The sequence below is a fragment of the Acomys russatus genome, chromosome 17 (genome assembly GCF_903995435.1).
Source record: "Acomys russatus chromosome 17, mAcoRus1.1, whole genome shotgun sequence".
NCBI lineage: Eukaryota > Metazoa > Chordata > Mammalia > Rodentia > Muridae > Acomys > Acomys russatus.
In genome coordinates, this window is record NC_067153.1 from 11,366,538 (window position 1) to 11,385,186 (window position 18,649).

Here is an 18,649-nt window from a genome sequence, read left to right on the forward strand (position 1 = left end):
ACATGAAGGTTATATTTCTAAAATAATACCTTCTGATACATTCAGGATGAGACAGATGAGACTCAATTCCTGTTGTTTGTTTGTTTGTTTGTTTGGAGTCAGCTTTTCTTGAAATTTAATTTGTGTTTTTGCACCGTTGTCTCTGGATCCTCTTTTGGTTCCCAGTATAATAACGTATCTGTCTGTTTTCTTCCTTGTTTACAAATATCTTACAAACTCTCATTCTACAGGTGTTTGCATTTGCGATACACAGTCGGCAGAGTCACTGTGTTAGTGGGCAATATTGCCATGCTCTGATGGCCTAGAGCCAACAGCTACTTCCTGGCAGAGTTCAGCAAAGCTCTTGATTCTGGATTTGGTCTCACTGGACAGTGTCAGGGATACTGCATGTTCCCCAGGCTGTTTCAGCCATTTGAGAGCCTAAACCATGACTTGGGAAGAAGCCTAGACTTTTAGAAGGGTTGCTGGGTGCTATCAGCCTTTTGTATGGTTCTTGTTCAGCTTGTGGTGACTCACTACAATTTTTAATGTGGTGAAAGGGAAAAGGCTTACATGCCATAGTATGAGTCCAGAGAAAAGAAGCATTCTCTAAGCCTCTGAGGTTATTCTTCAGTACGGTCTACAGGACAGGTGGGTGAGGCTTGAGCACCACTTATCATCCAGGCACTGAAATGTGTATGTCCTGTGGAAGGGCAGCTGCAGGTGAGGCTCAGAAACTGGTCACTATGTTTGCCACAGTCCCCTCAGTTGCCCAGACACAGAGTAAGCTCAGACTTCCTCGTGAGCTTGGCAGTATTATTCTGTTGTTTACCTTTTTTTTTTTTTTTTTCCTGTTGTTTACCTTTGGGTGTTATATGGATCCTGGGCGCCGTGGCTTTATATCCTCATTCTTCAGGCTAGTGCCTCTGTTCCACTTAACTGTTGGTCAGCATTGAAGCTCTGCATTTTACTTCTCAGCCAGCCCCTCCCATTAGATGCCTCTGCTCCTCAAAAGAAAAAGTTGGCCGATTTTTTTTCTCTTGAAACCAAATCTTTCTTTGCAGCCCAGGCTGTTCTGAAGTTCTTGATGTTCCTACTGAGTCTCCTCAGTTCTACAATTATTGTTATGTGCTGCCATGTGTAAGTGGCTGGGGTTTTGTGAGTGTTCTTGTGTTTTAGTCTTTACTTTATGTTCTTTTCTATGAATTAACTCATAAAATCCTTCTAACAGACTGCTGAAATGATCTCTTCTAGTGTATAGATGAGGGGACTAAAGCCCAAGAGCTTACAAAATTTGCTGAAGGTACACAGTGAATAAAAAAGAGAGTCATTGTGCAAACTTAAGTATCAGCCTCAAACTCCATTTTAATTTCTTGGTATTCTGCCTTTGGTTTATTCTCCTGAAGTATCTGAGGAGGAATTGTGTTTAATTTTCTTGAGTTACTTCTTTCAAGAAAATTTTCAATAAAAATTCTGTGCCTGCCAGATGACACTCAGACTCAACCAGACGCTGCTGCACCGTTCCTTGGCCTCAGCCCACCTTTCCCCTCTCCACCTGTTCTCAGGCACATTGTTTCTCATTCACATTATGCTAGGGATTGTGGTCACCCTCTTCTGTCTTGTTCTGTCCTTCTTTACCACCCCCCACCCCCCCCAAAAAAAGCTTTCCATCCCTGAAACTGACAGACAGTACTTTGGTCCTTGACCATCACTACACAGTTTTCAGACCCAAATAGAGAGGAGTGCTCAGTGTCCAGGGGTGATCAGCTACAAGATTCCATGGATCTGGTGGATCACACCATCTACTGCTTGCTCCTAGGCAAAGTCAGGCTAGTAAATCCAGTCCTTGTAGACTGTAAAGCAGTACCTACCAAGCCTGGAGCCTGTGCACAGTGACTCCAAGTACTCGCCTGGCATCCCTGGGAATGTTTTTGTTAGTTTGTTACCTAGCTGACAGTGATATGCTATAACCATATTCCAAGATTATTTCTTGACTTTGCTATTTGTTTCCCATGTAGGGTGAGATGCTGACCCTTTGCACTAAATTCTATTGTTGCTGGGCCTGTGACTTTCTGTATCTGTTGCCACAGTGAACCTGCTTTGTGCAGGCAAGTGGAGTGGGCTGTGGACTATATGCTCACTTTCCTGCTATACCCTGACTCACTTACCCATGATGCATTCTACCAGGTGGACATGAATGCATTCAGCAAGTACCTGCTGTGTGGGGTGCCTTAGACTGGTTGTTGGATGGCTTACCTTTGAAATTCCATCTATTTCTTTATAGAAATGAGTAAGAGTCTCTCACAAAGAAACCTATTTGAGTAACCTTAGATATAGTATTCTTAGAGTTGGACAGATTTTTCAAAAGATGTGTGTATACTATGTGTATATATGTGTATATGTACACACACACACAGCTTTGCTTGCATGCACACTTGCAGGCCAGAAGAGGGCATCGGATCACATTATCAATGGTTGTGAGCCACCATGTGGTTGCTGGGAATTGAACTCAGGACCTCGGGAGGAATAATCAGTGCCCTTAACCTCTGAGTCATCTCTCTAGCTCCTGAGTTAAACAGACTTTTTAAAAACACTGATTTTTAAAAAATGCCTTTTGTATGTTGAGGAAGAGCTTTGGCCCTGTCTATAAGACCAATATCCCAGGCTGTCCTTGGAGAACTTCAAGTGTGCCCTGAGTGAATGTAGCTTGGGCTGCTGCTCAGGTTCGTGTGAAGACATTTCTTAAATCATGGAGTAAAGCTGATTTCAAGTATTTTGAAGGCTTACCTGTGTTTGGTGGGGTTGTTTTTGTTTTGTTTTGTTTTTGCATGTTTTCTGAGAATAAGCAGGCCCTTGATTGAGCCAAACCTCAAGTGTGAGTAGAAGTCCATGACATTTGCCATTATGTTGTCTGTGGCCCTTGTTCACTGTTTGGCCGTGCAAAAATAGACTATTTTTCTCTTACATATATCCTTATGGAAATGATTGCAGTACTTTTTTTTTTTTAAATCTGGCACAAGTATTTGTTTTGATTTTGTTGACTCTTTGTGCTCAATGTATTTATTTTATAAATAAATAATTTATAAAAGTATACTACCCCCTGGAGGGGGAGACCTGGTGGCACTCAGAGGAAGGACAGCAAGTAGCCAAGAAGAGACTTGATACCCTATGAGAATATACAGGGGGACGTAATCCCCCTCAGGAACAGTCATAGGGGAGGGCAATAATGGGAAAATGGGGGGGGGGAGGAATGGGAAGATACAAGGGCTGGGATAAACATTGAGATGTAACAAGAATAAATTAATAAAAAAAAAATAAAAGTATACTACTTTTAGACAACTTATTTTTAGTATTATTGTACATATAAAAGTTTGTAAAAGGTTGTCTTGATTATTCTTTCACTATGCATGATTATGTTTATATATAGTTCTTTTAGGTATATTGAGTTAGTGACTTAAAAACAAGAAAACATTTAGTAAAATAAATATTATTTATAGAAGTTTGCTTTATTTCAAATTCTAGAACATCTCAAATATGCTTGAATGGTTTGTGAATTGTACATGTCTGAGGAGTGCCAGCCTGGGAGTTGGTAATCACGCCTGAATCTCTCTCCCCATGGGCTCTTGCATGCCGGGTCTGTTGTCCACTGTTCTGCTGCTGCTTAGCACATGCAGTACTTACTTACATGCTTAGGGATCATGCCTCACCTGGCCACATGCGCTGTCTTTACTAATGTCCCTGGTCTGGAGATGAGAAAGTCACCGCTCAGCATTTAAGTGTCTTGGCCAGATTAATGTAGCAGTGAGTAATAGAGAGCCTGCTGGAAGCCCAGACCTTGAGTTCTAAGAACACACTCTCTTTTCATTAGATGCCATTGATCATTGCAGAGTCTTGATGTATGCAGGAGAATAATATTTTAGCATATTATTCCATTATAGGAAATCATCCCATTCAGCAGGAATAATAACGGACAAACGTCCCTGTTTGAATTCAAAAGCCTGCTCTTTGTTCAGTTTGAGAGAGCTATTTATGCCTAATTTTACCATTTAATTTCCATTGTGACAGTGCCGTGCTTTCCAAAGTTGTCTATTCTGTTGCGAAAATGCTTCCCACCCCCTTTGAGATGGAGTCTTATTATGAAACCTACGCTGGATAGCATTAACTTTGCAGCCCAGCCTGGCTTGGAACTCACTATGGTCCTTCTCTGTAAGCCTCCCTAGTGCTGGAATTATAGCCACGCACCATGGCTTTGAATGCTTGATTTAAACACTGTTCAGAATTTGAAGGTGTAGGGTGGGGAGTCCCTTCCCTAACTTTAGAGCATTACTAACTAGTGCAAAAGAAGTTCATTTGCAGCTAGCAGTGGTGGCACACTAATTTAATCCCAGCTCTCAGGAGGCAGAGGCAGGCGGTTCTCTTGAGTTTGAGGCCAGCCTGGCTTACAGAGTGAATTCCAGGACAGTCAAGGCTGTCTCAAGAGAAACCCTGTCTTGGGGGGGCGGGGTGCGAGGAGACCAGAGCCAAATGTGGTAGCACACATCTACAGTCCCAGTTTTTCAGGAGGTTGAGGCAGGAGGATTGCAAGTTTGAAGCCTAAGTGAGGCTGTATGGTCTTGTTTTGTTATGTAGCTTAGTGGTAGAACAGTGCCTGGCATGTGCAGGTCGTATGGTCAATCATTGGTGCTGTTTGATAAAAGTTCGTTGTTGTAAATTAGGTGCTTTATGATGCATTACTGGAGATATGTGCAGAATGATACACATTAGCTATTTCAGGCATACTCAGAGAACCTGTAAAACTGGGAGTTATTCTAGTCTTTGTGTTAACAATAAACATGTTCTGATTGGGCAGGTTAGTTTAGGAGGAATTCTAAGCCATTGAGAAGCTTCCATGTCTCTGACATCTAGAGCCAACTCTGGCTAGTGATGGTGTGCATAGATAAGGACAGGAATGATAAGAATAACCCACCCGTGTTGCTTCTTGCCCATGCCCCCATCTTGATGTCATTAGAATTCAGCTTGCTGCTAGTGAGATTTGAGGGTGCTGCTTGATCACATTGCTTTCCTCTGTGGTTCCTGAGGGAACCTGCTTTCATATGGAGGAGGTGCAGGAGTGGTAGGCCTACCAAGCATTGGGTCGGCTGAGCCACTTTCCCATTTAAAAAGGCTAAGCAGGAAGTGCAGGTCAAATAGCCAAAACCACTATGAATGTAACATTTATATAATTCCTGATTCGTCGTCTTCTTGCTGCATTGTGTTTATTGTATATATGTGTAATAATATAAATGTATCTGTAAAAATAAATAATTTATAAAAAAATAAACCCAAGCCGGGTGGCACACACCTTTAATCCCAGCACTTGGGAGGCAGAAGCAGGCAGATCACCGTGAGTTCGAGACCAGCCTGGTCTACAAAGAGAGTCTAGGACAGCCAAGGCTACACAGAGAAACCCTGTCTCGAAAAAAACCAAAACAAACAAACCTAGATAACTTGAGTTATTTTTTTTTAAGGCTAAAGAATTAGGACTTCTATTATTACAAGTAGTCTTTGTGGATTTGTCTCTTTAGTCCTGTAGGATTTGTCTTTCCCCTACAGCTTTCATACCAAGAGGGAAATAAAGCACTATACCAGAGTATTTTAAACAAAAATGAGTTTTTGATTCTACAAGAGTGAGTGTTTTATTCTTGGTACACAAACTGTAGTCTCCTGGCTAAACTGATGAGAACAGTAATTAATAAACTTGAATACAGAGCCAGGCATGATGGTGCATACCTTTAATCCCAGCACTTGGGAGGCAGAGGCAGATGAATCATTGTGAGTTCAAGGCCAATGAGATACCAGAAGAAATAAAATTAGATTTCAGAGTCACCTCAGGCAGAGGTTAAGAAATAGGCCTACAGGAGATAATCTGGCCAGCTGCACGGAGTAACCGGGCCTGCATTCCCTCCTGTGTTAACATGATACTGTTCCCTAGCAACCCACCAGGATGGCCACTGAAACTATGGCCAAAGGCTACCTAACCAGGTGAGCTGCCGGAATCATGTATGGCCTATCTCAGGGTAAAAAAGTTACTTGAGGAAACAGACTTAACAGGTAGGAGCACAGCTGCAAAGAAGAGCCCCACCAGAGATAGCGTTGCCTAGCGACTGACCTGAAGGGTCTCACTATGTAGTAGAAGGGTCTTACTGGAGATAGAGTTGCTAAGAGACCCAGTTTTATGGCCATATTCCTTTCTGCCCACTGGAGACAGGGTTACTAAGAAACCAGACACCTGGTTTCTTGTAGAAACCTGGACAAGGTAGTGAACAAAGAGGACAAAGAAAGCTAAGCCATGGGCGATATTAACGCCTTTTTCTGAAGCCTGTCACCTTTAGACATTAGACCTTCGTATGTTAATCAATAGGTGCTTGCCAGGCTGGAACTCCCCTGCTTTGGGGTGCTGGGAGGGATAGGAAGCTCTAAATTTACCCTCAACTCAGAGTTTGGGGCTCTTTCTGGATACCACTGTGTTGGTTACCGTCAAAGCCTCGCTCGAGTCAAAAAAAAAAAAAAAAAAAAAAAAAAAAAATTAAAGGTCCTTGTGTGTATTGTATCAGTATTGAGTCCTGGTGGTCTTTTTTGAGGTTCACACAATCTGGGCACAGCATTAGCCTGGTGTACAAAGCGAGTTCAGGACAGTGAAGGCTACGCAGAGAAACCCTGTCTTGAAAAATCAGATAAACAACAACAAAAACAAAACCTTCTGTATAGATTGCAAGAAGCCTATGCATCATCTTGCTAATTATCAAGCAAGTTCTGCTAACATGGAAGGACAGAGAAAAAACTTCCAAGGAATCCTACTTGAAAGCTTTCCAATTGATAATACATTCAGTAACTGCATAGTAAATTATGGATTATATTCAGACTTTGTGATTCAAGGTAAGCTATGGAGGTAGATAGATAATACGAGATTGCCGCTGTGTTTTGCCTTAGAGGAATTTATTTAAGTATTTTATCATGCAGTGTTTTAAGTATATACAAAAGAGGGGACAGAATTGTGAAATGGTTTTCCTCATACTCATCATCCAGATTCAGCAGCCAAAAGCTAACAGCCAATTTCATTTCACCTTTGCCGTCAACTCTTACATATTCCTGTAATCCTGTTACTATTCCAAAGCAAATGGCTTTCAAGCTCGTTTCCCTCTAAATGTAAAAAAGGTTATCAGGCATCCAGTGTGTTTAAAGTCCTATGTCTCCCATCTTTCTGCTTCGTTTTATCCAGACAAAAATGAAACAAGACATCTTTGCTCAGTTTTCTTCCTGTTGCTTCTGTCAGCCAGCCCCCCTTGTTTGTTTGTAATGCTCTAGTTTGAATTCTATTGCTGTAATAAAAACACTCTTAAGCCGGGCGTGGTGGTGCACACCTTTAATCCCAGCACTCGGGAGGCAGAGGCAGGCGGATCGCTGAGAGTTCGAGGCCAGCCTGGTCTACAAAGTGAGTCCAGGATGGCCAAGGCTACACAGAGAAACACTGTCTCAAAAAACCAAAAAAAAAAAAAAAAAAAAAAAAAAAAACACTCTTAATTAAAAGCTGTTTAGGGAAAGGGTTTATTTGGCTTACACTTTCAGGGTACAGCCCATTACCAAGGGAAGTTAGGGCAGGAGCTCAAGCAGAAACCATGTAGGATGCTGCCTTCTGGCTTGCTCATGCTCATGCTCATGGTTACCTTATGTATACCAAGTTCCAGGCCAGCCAGTGGTACATAATGTGACCCTCTCACCAAAAATAAAAATAAAAGTTGATCAGTTGGTTAAGGCCCAGCCAGTCTCAAACCTGTCCTCTGTAATGCTCTCTGTGAATGGCTCACTTAAGCTATTGACACGTGTACCTTAGCCACAAAGTGGCAGCATGCAAATTTTATTGCCTCTCCTTCCTTTATTTGGTTGGAATACTTTACAGATACTCCTTATAGGAGTTTTCCTACTGGAGAGACAAGAAAACAGCTTTTCATACATGTGCCAGTTTGATTTGTTTGTTTTTAGAGACAGGGTCTCACTATGTAGTTTTGGCTGTACTTGAGTTCGCTATGTAAACCAGGTTGGTCTTGAACTCGCAGATATCCTCCTGTCTCTCTCCAGAGTACTGAGATTAAAAGCATACCCCACCATGTCCTAGCTTTGATAGTTAGTTTTAATTGTCAATTTGACAGAGTGTAGAATCACCTGGAAAGAAAATCTTAAAGAAGGATTATCTGTATCAAGTTGGCCTATGGCATTCCTGTGGAGAACTATCTAAATTATGCTCACTGAAATGGTAAGACATTCCCATTGTGGCAGCAGCATTAATTGAGTCTTGAATTGTATAGAAATAGGGAAAAAGAAGTATGTATGAGCATGCAAAAATTCATCGCGTCTTTGCTTTTGACTGTGGATATGAGTGTTGCTTTACATAGTTCCTTCTTTCCATATGGATGGACTGTAACTTGGAATTTACATAACTCCATAGTTAAGAAATAGAATAAATCTTTTTCTCCTAACTTGCCTTTTGTTGGGATATTTTATCACACAACAGAAATGAAACTAGGACAGTATGACATCACATCCAAACTCTTCCTGTCCCCCACTCCAACAGGATTCTTCTCTTGAAGGCTCAATGTATCTTGGCCACTAGGTGTCTCATTTGCTGGCCACACTCTATGCGAAGAACCCAATGCTAAGTGTATGGCCACTTGCTGTCAGTCTTTGTACCTCCTTTGTGGGATCTCTTTCCTTTATGGCTTAATTAAACGTGTGCCTCTCTACTGCTCTTTTAAGCCCAAATTTAGTCTGTGCCTTGCCTGCTTACTACCTACTCTTAGAAGTTCATTGAGCACCTCATGCCCAGCACATTGGAGCTGAATCCTGGTGCCTTTGCAGAGCCTGGGCCTGGGCCTCCACCATCCCCCTCTCTTTGGCCTTCTGCCTCTCCTTCCAGTTCAGCGCATTGCAGATCCTGATTGTCTATACCTCCTATACCACCTGGTTCACTACCTCATTCTCCTTGATTATTGATGTTCTGCCTGCTCCCTTTGGCTGCTTCCAAAAAGCCTGTAAAGTGAGGCTGCGGTGGTATAGTCCCTGCCTTTACTCCTTCCTTTATGTCAGTCCGAATGAAAGGCAGAACCTGAACATTAAGCTATGAGATTTGCTCACTAACTGCCATCTCCCATGTTCTCTTAATCTGCCAACTTGTTCTATCTGACTCTTTGTGGCTGCTTATTGCCTCTGCAGAGATGTGGCCTGAATGTTTCCTCTGTATCCTGCCTGTGCCTGCTGCTATGAGCATACCCACTTTCTATTCTCTTCGATGTCTTTTGCAAAACAACCTTTCTGTGACTGCTCTGCTGAAAGTTTCAGGTCTACACAAACATGCTCCCATACCCCTTCTGCTATGTGTGCCCTCACAGTGTTTGCATGTATATTGGTAGTTTACTTGCCTTTCTATATTTAGCTTAACGCTGTCTCCTACACAGTATGCCTATCTCAGGGTAGATGTTTAAAGCATGTAACAAAAATAATTATCTTCTGTAAGTTAAGAAGCTTCATAACCCTTTGTTTGCATGAAGCAAATTAATATCAGTATTATTCAAGAAACACATTTTAAAAACTGCTGTTTTTCAGTCATGATAGGGGATATTATCCGTTTAGAAATAGACTATATATTAATGAACTAAGAACAGCTAGATATGGTCAGTGGCCACTGTGCCAGCTACCCAGCTCCTCTTCCCTCAGCTCTCTGGTGGGAGCTTTCACTTCTCTCTAAGAATTGGAAATTGTTAATGTGAGTGGTATCTAAATGTTTTTATTTTTTTTAACCATACATTCTTAGAGAATGGTTCTCTAAGAGAATGGTTTGAAAACTTAGGTATTTTTTACTCAATTTTTGTTTATTTCATACTGGCTTTAAAATTTTTTTATTTGTACTTTTAAATTTTTATCTATTCATTTATTGACATGGAGTCCTATATACCCCAGATAGAATTTCAGTTCCTGATTCTTCTGCCTCCACCTCCAAAGCTGCAAGATGCAAGCATGCACTCCATACCTGGCTTCAGACAGCATCTTATATAGTCAGAGCATAATTCTTAAAATCAGGAAATTAATACTGACAGTTATTGTCATATGCAGTTCCACTGTTCCATTGCAGTAATGCCCTGCATAGCTCTTTGAACCTGACCCTCCTCCCCCCACCTCAGTCCATAACCCATCCAGCATCAGATGGAACATTTGTTATCTGTCCAGAGCCATCATGTAGGATGTCTAGAAACTAAGAACGGTTTTTCAGACAAAGCACTAAGATGAAGTAGTCAGTAACATGCCACTTGAAAAATACTGCTAGTTTGTACATTTTAGTTCTCATTTCTCTTCCTTGTGTGTGTCGGTACTCAAATTATTGCCTTCTTGATGGCTAAACTGTCACTCATTCTTCATGGGCCCACACTTCAAGTCAGTACTGTTACTGATGGCACCCTATGTCTCTGTCACACTATGTACTGTCACACTACATCTGCTGTGTCTTGATTTTGATGTGTGTACTCTATTGTCATTGCTATACTAAGCTACTCTGTAGCTTCACATAGAGGATGATTCCCTTGTAAATTTAAGCAAATGAGTGGCTGTGTGGTGCCAGCTTTGCAGCTTCTCTAGACAGACATGCTTATCACCAGTTTATCAGATGTTAAATGTTCACCAAAAAATAAATAAATAAATAAAATCGCATAGACTGTTCTTGATCTTTAAGTTATTCATTAGTCTTTATTTTTTGTTTCTCTTCTCTTCCTCCCCTCCCCCTTTATTTTTGTTTTAGTTGTGTTATTTGTTGCTTAGCTGGTCTGGTGGAGCTCATAGCTGTTCATCATTTGTTCTTTTTGTATCTAGTATTAATCTTTAGTAAAATAATTCTTTTTAAATTACCAATCAATGATAGTTATAAAAGTATTTCAATTTAGTATTTGTTTTTATAGCTATAGTTTTAAAATTAACTGGTTATTTTTTGTATTGAAATAATTTGTTTCTGTTTTTCTCTTTCTTCTCTTGCCTCTTTGTAAAGGAGTCAATCACTGCCAACATAAAGTTAAGAAAGCTAGGCGCTTTCTCCCTTTGGTCTTCTGTTCCCTTGAACCTCCTCTAACGGGTACTGCACTGCACTCGCACAGGCTTTCTTGTCAGCCAAGACACCTCACAAAACTAACTATAGCTAGATGCTTCTAGATTGTCCCAAGCAGTTAATAGCCATACTGAATATCAGTGTATGTCTGCTGTCCAGATGTGATAGCTTGGGGGACAGGTTTTGTGTTTTGCAAGTAATAGAATTTGGCCCATTGTCTTAACCTGACAATCTTTTGTTGCCCATTTGCTGGCCTTTAAATGCATGACAGGGCAAGAAGTAGCTTCCTGGTGACATTTCTATTGTCTTGTTTTCCTACAGAGGTTGTCAAGATCTGTTTCTGGCCTTGTGAATTTCCTAATGCATCATGTGGGACATTGCCCAGAGGGTCTGCATTCTGTGTTCTGGAAGGCAGATAGATGTTCAGGAATGCCGCATAGATGAGGCAGCTGTGACATTTGGAGGGTTTTCAAATAAAGCAGTAGTTTTTGTTGTTGTAATTATTAAAGCAATGTTATTTCAAAAATGCCTGAAAATTAGTAGTTTTGTACGAATTCAAATAGGAGCCTGAATTGTCATCAGAGCCTTGAGAACTACACTTGCCCTTCATGGTAGTGTGGGCATGGCCTGCATCTATTATAGGGACTTAAGCCTACTACCTCACTGAGATATAAGTCACAGGGTTATCTCCTGTTGACCCATTTGCTTACATGATAGTGAAGAGTTTCTTGTCACTTGTATATAAAATGATACAAATGGGCCTTAAAAAGCAGAAGCTTCTTTAACATTTACAAAGAAATGCAATCAAATTACTTTTGCCTAGTGTGGTAGAAAGTAATTAAGCTCTGCTGTTCTGTGTGATTGTGTATAATCTGTTGGCAGCTTAAAACTTTGCTTAATGGCCTTCAACTCCAGTAAACACATTAGTACAATTTTTGTTATCTTGTAAATGAACCTTGGGGTGATTTTGTTGTTTTCTTAAGCTTTGATTTACTTGTCATTTTAATAGTGTTTCCTTCTCTCCTTCCTTCCTTCCTTCCTTCCTTCCTTCCTTCCTTCCTTCCTTCCTTCCTTCCTGTCTCTCCTACCCTTTGTTCCCTACTTCTTCTTTCTTTGCATGCTACCTGGATCTGCAGATGAAATTAGTGGGGACGGTAATATTAATTTTCACATTTGTGTTACTGCTGTGAGATAATCATGTGGTGCATGCATAATAATTTATGAATGAGGTACTAAAGAGGAAAGACAGTGATCTTTAACAGTTGTTCAACTGCGATAATTTAGGAAGTATTAGCAATAGTAATAATTACTTTTTCTTAATATTTAATGATTTTTTCAAATTACATTTGATGTCAGAGTGGGTTCTTACCTGCTTTGTGTTGTTCCTACATAAAATGTGGTCTGTTTATTCCAGAAGATTAAGTTATATAAACTAAAATTGAGGGAAATTTGTATTTTTACTTGTGATTGAATGACAGAATACCTTCAGTGGTGGTTTCTACTCCCGTCTGGAAGATGTAAACCTGCAGGGAGTGAGCAAACAGGATAACATAATTCCAGAAAAGGGCATGTTCCCTAGGGAATTGAAAGCCAGTGTGGAGCTTCACTTCTGGGGTGCTCTGTGAAGATCAGTGCCAGCACCTGCTTCTCTTGAGTGTTTCCTGTGGTTCCTGGCTACTTGCCAGCCCTGCTTCGCCCCATCAGGCTGTATAGTTCACAAATGGAGACATCAACCAGAGGAGACTAGAGGTGGGGGCTTGGGCTTGAGGCTCTGCCTTGTCCACTGTTCTGTTTTGTCACCAGCTGACTTGCAAATACCGGAACAGCTTACTTACCCCTGCCTCTCCATGAGAAAAGGTTCCACACATCTGTAGACAAGCACTGGTTAGGCTACCACAGATGGTGCAAAGCAAGCATTCATATGTGCTTTCCTCACACTTAAGTGTCCTGGTACTAAGCTAGCCAGAGCCAGCCTATGTTCCATTTTACAGGGAGTAGCAGAGTTATGGTCTTGACTAGAGTCCACAAGACACTTAGGTCCACCTGTTCTAGTACTGGTACCTGAGGTAACAATATTTTTATGCTTTAATAGTTATGGGGAAATTTTCTAAAGGAAACTAGCACTTAGGATATCAGAATTATGTGAAACTAAAATTACAGTGGCCATAAATAAAAAGTTCTGTTAGAGCATAGCCTCACCTATTTGTTGGCTTGGTACCTGTCTACCCAAGATTGTGGTTTGAACAGCAAAGCCAAGTACCTGCCACAGTAGTACAGTTGTAAAGCATTTCTTCTTACCTGGCATCTTACAGAAAAAGTATTCCACTTCCTGGTCTAGGTCACATAGTTGGTTAAGATTTTAATAAAATGGCCTTGTTGTGACTCCTAGAAAAAAATTTATTTGCATTTTTATATGTTTGCCACAGAGCTCATAACATGTCTGTTAATCCTGGCAGGATAAGACCCGGAGCAAGGTTGAGGAGTCCTCCTCTAAATGAGCCAGTCCTTGTGGCGTATTAGTAAATGGATTGATTGTCAGCACAGATACATAAAAGCACACGTACTTGTATGAGGAGCAGCAGGAAAGCCAGTCACGAGATGAGTTGTCAGAGTTTTCGGTACCTGCCTACTCCAGCAGACATGCCTGCTAAGGGTTAGGAAGAGACGGAGGCAGAGCTGTGTCCTACCCTCCACACCAGGAATCAGAGTTTTAGTTTCAGAAGGCAATTCTTTTCTCTACAGACCCAAGTACAGCATCCATGCTGTACCAGTGCATCTCTCATGATTGGCAAGCCCAGTCATACCCATGTGTGCCAGGGCGTGAGCCTGTGATGCCACTGACAAATGTTGACATTTCCAGTGATGGCTTTATTTCCTTTTACTGGACTGTAACATGAGAACTTGTCTCTCATTTTCTAAGCTATGACCTTCTTCCCTTTCATATTGTGATACTGAAACATACAAATTATAATAATAATATGCCCAGATTTAGAAGTCCCTGGAGATTTTGTTTTGTTTTGTTTTGTTTGTTTGTTTGTTTGTTTGTTTTGATTTTTCAAGACAGGGTTTCTCTGTGTAGAGCTGCCTGTCCTGAACTTGTTGAAAGACCACGCTGGCCTTAAACTCAGAGATCCACCTGCCTCTGCCTCCCTAGTGCTGGGATTATAGATGTGTGCCACCGCTCCCAACTAGAAGTCTCTGTTGTTATAATACTTAATTTTATTTTTCTAATTTATTTTATGTCATCTTATTTTTGAGATAGGGTCTTCTGGGTCTTGTCCAGCCCAGGCTGATGTCCAACCTGCTATGTAAATAAGTAAAAGATTGAGTTTCTAATCCTCTTGCCTTTATCTTCTGAAAGCTGGGGTTATGGGTATGTGCCATTGTACCTAGTTTCATGTGGTGCTAGAGATTATTAAGCTCCAGCCTTGTGTATGCTATGTGTATCCACTGAACTATATGCCCAGCCCCCCCAACATACATTCATTCATTCACTTATTTATTTATATATTTTTGAGACAAGGTCTTGCAGTGTTGCCCTGGTTGGCCTTGAATTCCTAGACCTAAATGATCCTCCCACCTCAGCCTCAGGGATGACAAGTGTATATATGCCTGACTTTTGAGCCTTGAACTTATGGTCCTATCATTCCAAAATTGTCTGCCAAGTTCACAAGTCTGATGAATTTTTCTGTGAGTGTCCCTGGTACAAAATTGTGCCCCAGAATACTTAACTTTGATAGTCTCAAAGCAGAGATTGTCTGATCTCACAAGCACTTTTTAAAATGCAATTTGAGAACTTATTTTTTTAAGAGTGATTGATTGATTGGTTGATGTATACAGTACTCTGCCTGCATGCACACCTGTAGGTCAGAAGAGGACACCAGATCTCATTATAGACGGTTGTGAGCCACAAATGAACTCAGGACCTCTGGAAGAACAGTCAGTGCTCCTAACCTCTAAGCTATCTCTCCAGCACGCCCAAACACTGCTTATTTTTGGGTTTTTTGTTTGTTTGTTTGTTTGTTTGTTTGTTTTTCCTTTTTGAGACAAGGTCCCTCTTTTGTAGTTCTGATGTCTTGGAGCTCACTATGTAGACCAAGCTCTGTTTCCCTATTGCTAGAGTAAAAGGCATGTGCCACCATACCTTCTCCAAATACTTTGAAAGATAATAAAAGCTGATGTATGACATCTTAGAGCCAAGCATTTGTGACACTGAGCTATGTTAAGACTTCCTCAGTTTGTGTATGTGAACAAGGGCTCTGCTGAGAGGTGATCATAGTGTGTGACTATTCACAGCACTGGGCAGCACTTAATGGCTCAGGCACCTTGTCCTGATCACCTCCGTGGAAGATGTCAGTCCAGCCCCCACCGTCCACCCCCTTCGGGGTTTTGTTTGTTTTTTGTTTTTTCTTTCCCCAGATCTCTCATCTTTTCTGTTTTCCCTTCTGTGTTGCCATTATTCAGAGACATTTTGCCTGGCTTCCACAGCTGCACAGGGATCTTGACCATGTGAGTCACCTTTGTTACCAGTATAACACTGTCCCATAGTCCCTAAAGATACAAACATGCCCTGGGTTCTGCTCCTCTTGCAGTGTACTCTGTGTGAGTTGATCCCTAAAGCACACACAGCTCTCATAAGTCCCCAGAGGTTTTATGTAGAACTCAAATAACGTTTTAGAAAATAGACAAATCCTTTCTGGTTTGGGTTTTGTTTTGAGATGAAGTCTCACTCTATAGCCTAGGCTAACCTCAAACTTTTCAATGATCCCATAGCTTTAACTTCCCAAGTGCTGAGATTTCAGGAGTGAGCCATGTACAGGCCTTGTGATTTTTGTGAACTAACTGAAATGTAGGAAATACTGTTTTCCCAAATCCATATTGATGCTAGCCTGTTCTATATGTCATTTTCAATTTTTGCCTTTGACTCAAGATTGGTTTTTCTGGGGCGCTTTCTGAAGTTGCCTTGGAGGTCCTTGAGTTAAATGAAGACTGACTAAAAGGGTCTGCAGATATGAACTGCTCACCTTCAGGTCCTAATGTAGTCCCCGTGAACAGCAGCACCAGGGGTGTCTGCCATTTCTCAGTGCCTGTTAGCACCAGTTCCTATTACCCTAACTCCATAGGTGCATACTACTGCTCTCTTATACACATGAAGGCATGGCTGTGGCATAGGCAGCTAAACAGATAGATACAGCATGCCTAGCTGTTTGCTGTCTGTGTGGCCCTGCATAAGTTTCTCAGATCCTGGGAATACACTGTCCTAACTGAGTTGCCACCATGCATTCATCCTCACTGCTTAACACACAGCTCCTGAGCACTGCAGTAGATGCTGAGGACACTGAGGAGAAAAGGGCACATGGGGACCCTGTTCCAGTAGACTGGGCTCAGGGAGCTGGCCCAGAGAGCTGGGCGTATAGTTGTCAAGCAAGCAAACTAATATGAAGCTGTTAAAGGGCAACATTATGGAATTAAGAACAAGGAATAGGGATAGTTTCAGGAAAACTTTGAAGCCAGATGTGGTAGCAGAAACAAAACTGGCTGTGAGCCCACATGAGCTTTAGGACATAGTAAGACTCAGTTGAGGTTATTGCTATTGGTGCCATCTTCTGTGTCACACCCTTCCTTCAGGCAGTAGATTCCAGGTACCTGAGAGGATTCACTTTGGGATGAGCTTGCCCTAATCTTTTGCTACCTTTTGTGTTGCTGTGGTGTTGGTGCATTCACTTTATAGGGCAGTGTGGTGATTAAATCTACTACATCACATAGTGAAGAGATAGCAGTCTGAGTGCTGTGTTGTTTACGTAGTCTCGGCTGCTAGAGTAGACTCCTCCCATCTGGTCACAGTTGTTAGCTATACCTCCACTCTCTTTCTTTTTCTTTTTTCTTTTTTCTTTTATAGGCTGTCTTACATAAAAACAAAGTGGTAGGCTGGCAAGGAGCCAAATCTCTGAGAACCCAGCAAGGGAGGCAAGAAGGTGACATTTTAGTTCATTAAAACTTTGCTGAAGGAACTGGCTCAGAAGTTAACACTGGCTGCTCTTCCAGAGGACAGGTTCAATTTCCAGTACCTGCATGGCAGCTTACAACCACTTGTAACTCCCAATTCCAGGACTTGATGCCCTTTTCTGGCCTCTGAAGGCACCAGACATACATGCTAGCATAACATGCATACACATAACATTTTAAGAATCAAATTAAAAGAATACTTTGCATTAGCTTTATATATACAGTGCTTATAAATATGTGAGAATAGTATATATACCTGTCATCTAGGACTTAGAAGAGTTGATTTGTTGATGGTGTTTTTTTTCCTCAGCCAGAATTTTTTTTTTTTAACTTTTAATCCCTTTTAGTGGTGACTGCATTCTTTCCTGTAGAGCAGTGGTTCTCAACCTTCCAAGTACTATCACCTTTTAATACAGTTCTCATGTTGTGGTGATCCCCAACCATAAGATTATTTCATTGCTGCTTCATAACTGTAATGTTGCTACTGTTATAAATCATAATGAAATATCTGATATGCAGGATATCTGTTGGGAACCACTGCATTGGAGGCTTGGTGGCAGTGATTATCCTGCTACAGCATGTGCAGGGGCTAATATCCTCAAACTAGAAAGAGTGCTTTCTGGGGTTTCTTTGATTTGTGTGTTTTTGATCTCAGTGGAGAATGGGAGAAAGCACTCGCAGCCCCTGGGGTTCAGTGTAGGTGTCAGGCCAGCTTGCTATGGCTTTATCAGTGGCTTAGCAGGTCTTCTTCAGAGGGAATCAACCAGAATCTACTTTACTGCCTTCCCAGCACTGGTATTGCTCAGCAGTGGCAGTTTTCTTCACATGAGTGTTCTTTTAACTTTCCCAGTACTCTGTGGTAGGTTAAGTTGCTGCATTTGCCAAAAGGAATTTTTGACTTTATCTGTCTTATCTTAAAAACAAACAATCAAACAAACTTAGTTTAATATGCTGTTGGCTTGTTCTTACTCTTTTTAATCAAATCTTTTGCCTGGGTAAAAAGGCACCAAAAGATAATAAATTCCTGGATTATGGGTTTTTTTGTTTGGTTGTTTGGTTGGTTGGTTGGTGTTTTGGGTTTTCAAGGCAGGATCTCGCTGTGTAGCCTTAGCTGTCCTCTACTCACTTTGTAGACCAGGCTGGCCTCGAACTCACAGAGACCACCTGCCTTGGCCTCCCGAGTTGGAGTTAAATGCATGCGTCACCACAGCCCAGCAAATAGACAATTTCTTTCTTTTCTTTTCTTTTTTTTCCTGTAATTTTTATATGCATTTTGGTATTTGGTGTACATGAATATCTGTGTGAGGGAGTCTGACCCACTGTGACTTGAGTTACAGACAATTGTGAGATGCTATGTGGATGCTGGGAATTGAACCTGGGTCCTCTGAAAGAGTATCCAGTGTTCTTAACCACTAAGCCATCTCTCCAGTCCTGTCGGGTGTTTTGTTTTGTTTTGTTTTGTTTTTTGCGGGGGGGGGGGGGGGGGAGCGGTTATTGTTAGTTTTTGTTTTATTTTGTTTGTTTGTTTTTCTTGATACAGGA

The 18,649-nt window shown here is 41.3% G+C and overlaps 1 protein-coding gene across 8 annotated transcripts in view; it reads left to right on the top strand.

The window, feature by feature from the left end:
* Positions 1-18,649, top strand: part of Ptk2 (protein tyrosine kinase 2) — a 172,316-nt gene that overhangs the window by 87,627 nt on the left and 66,040 nt on the right. For 4 of the 8 annotated variants that reach the window (XM_051159553.1, XM_051159546.1, XM_051159547.1 and 1 more), the window contains 2 exons: positions 11,045-11,128; positions 12,238-12,255. The exons of 2 other annotated variants lie outside the window; for them this stretch is intronic. In XM_051159553.1, coding sequence (XP_051015510.1) covers positions 11,045-11,128; positions 12,238-12,255 — 102 coding nt within the window. The remainder of the gene's footprint in view (positions 1-11,044; positions 11,129-12,237; positions 12,256-18,649) is intronic. 2 more of the 8 variants (XM_051159548.1, XM_051159551.1) reach the window with 1 other exon arrangement.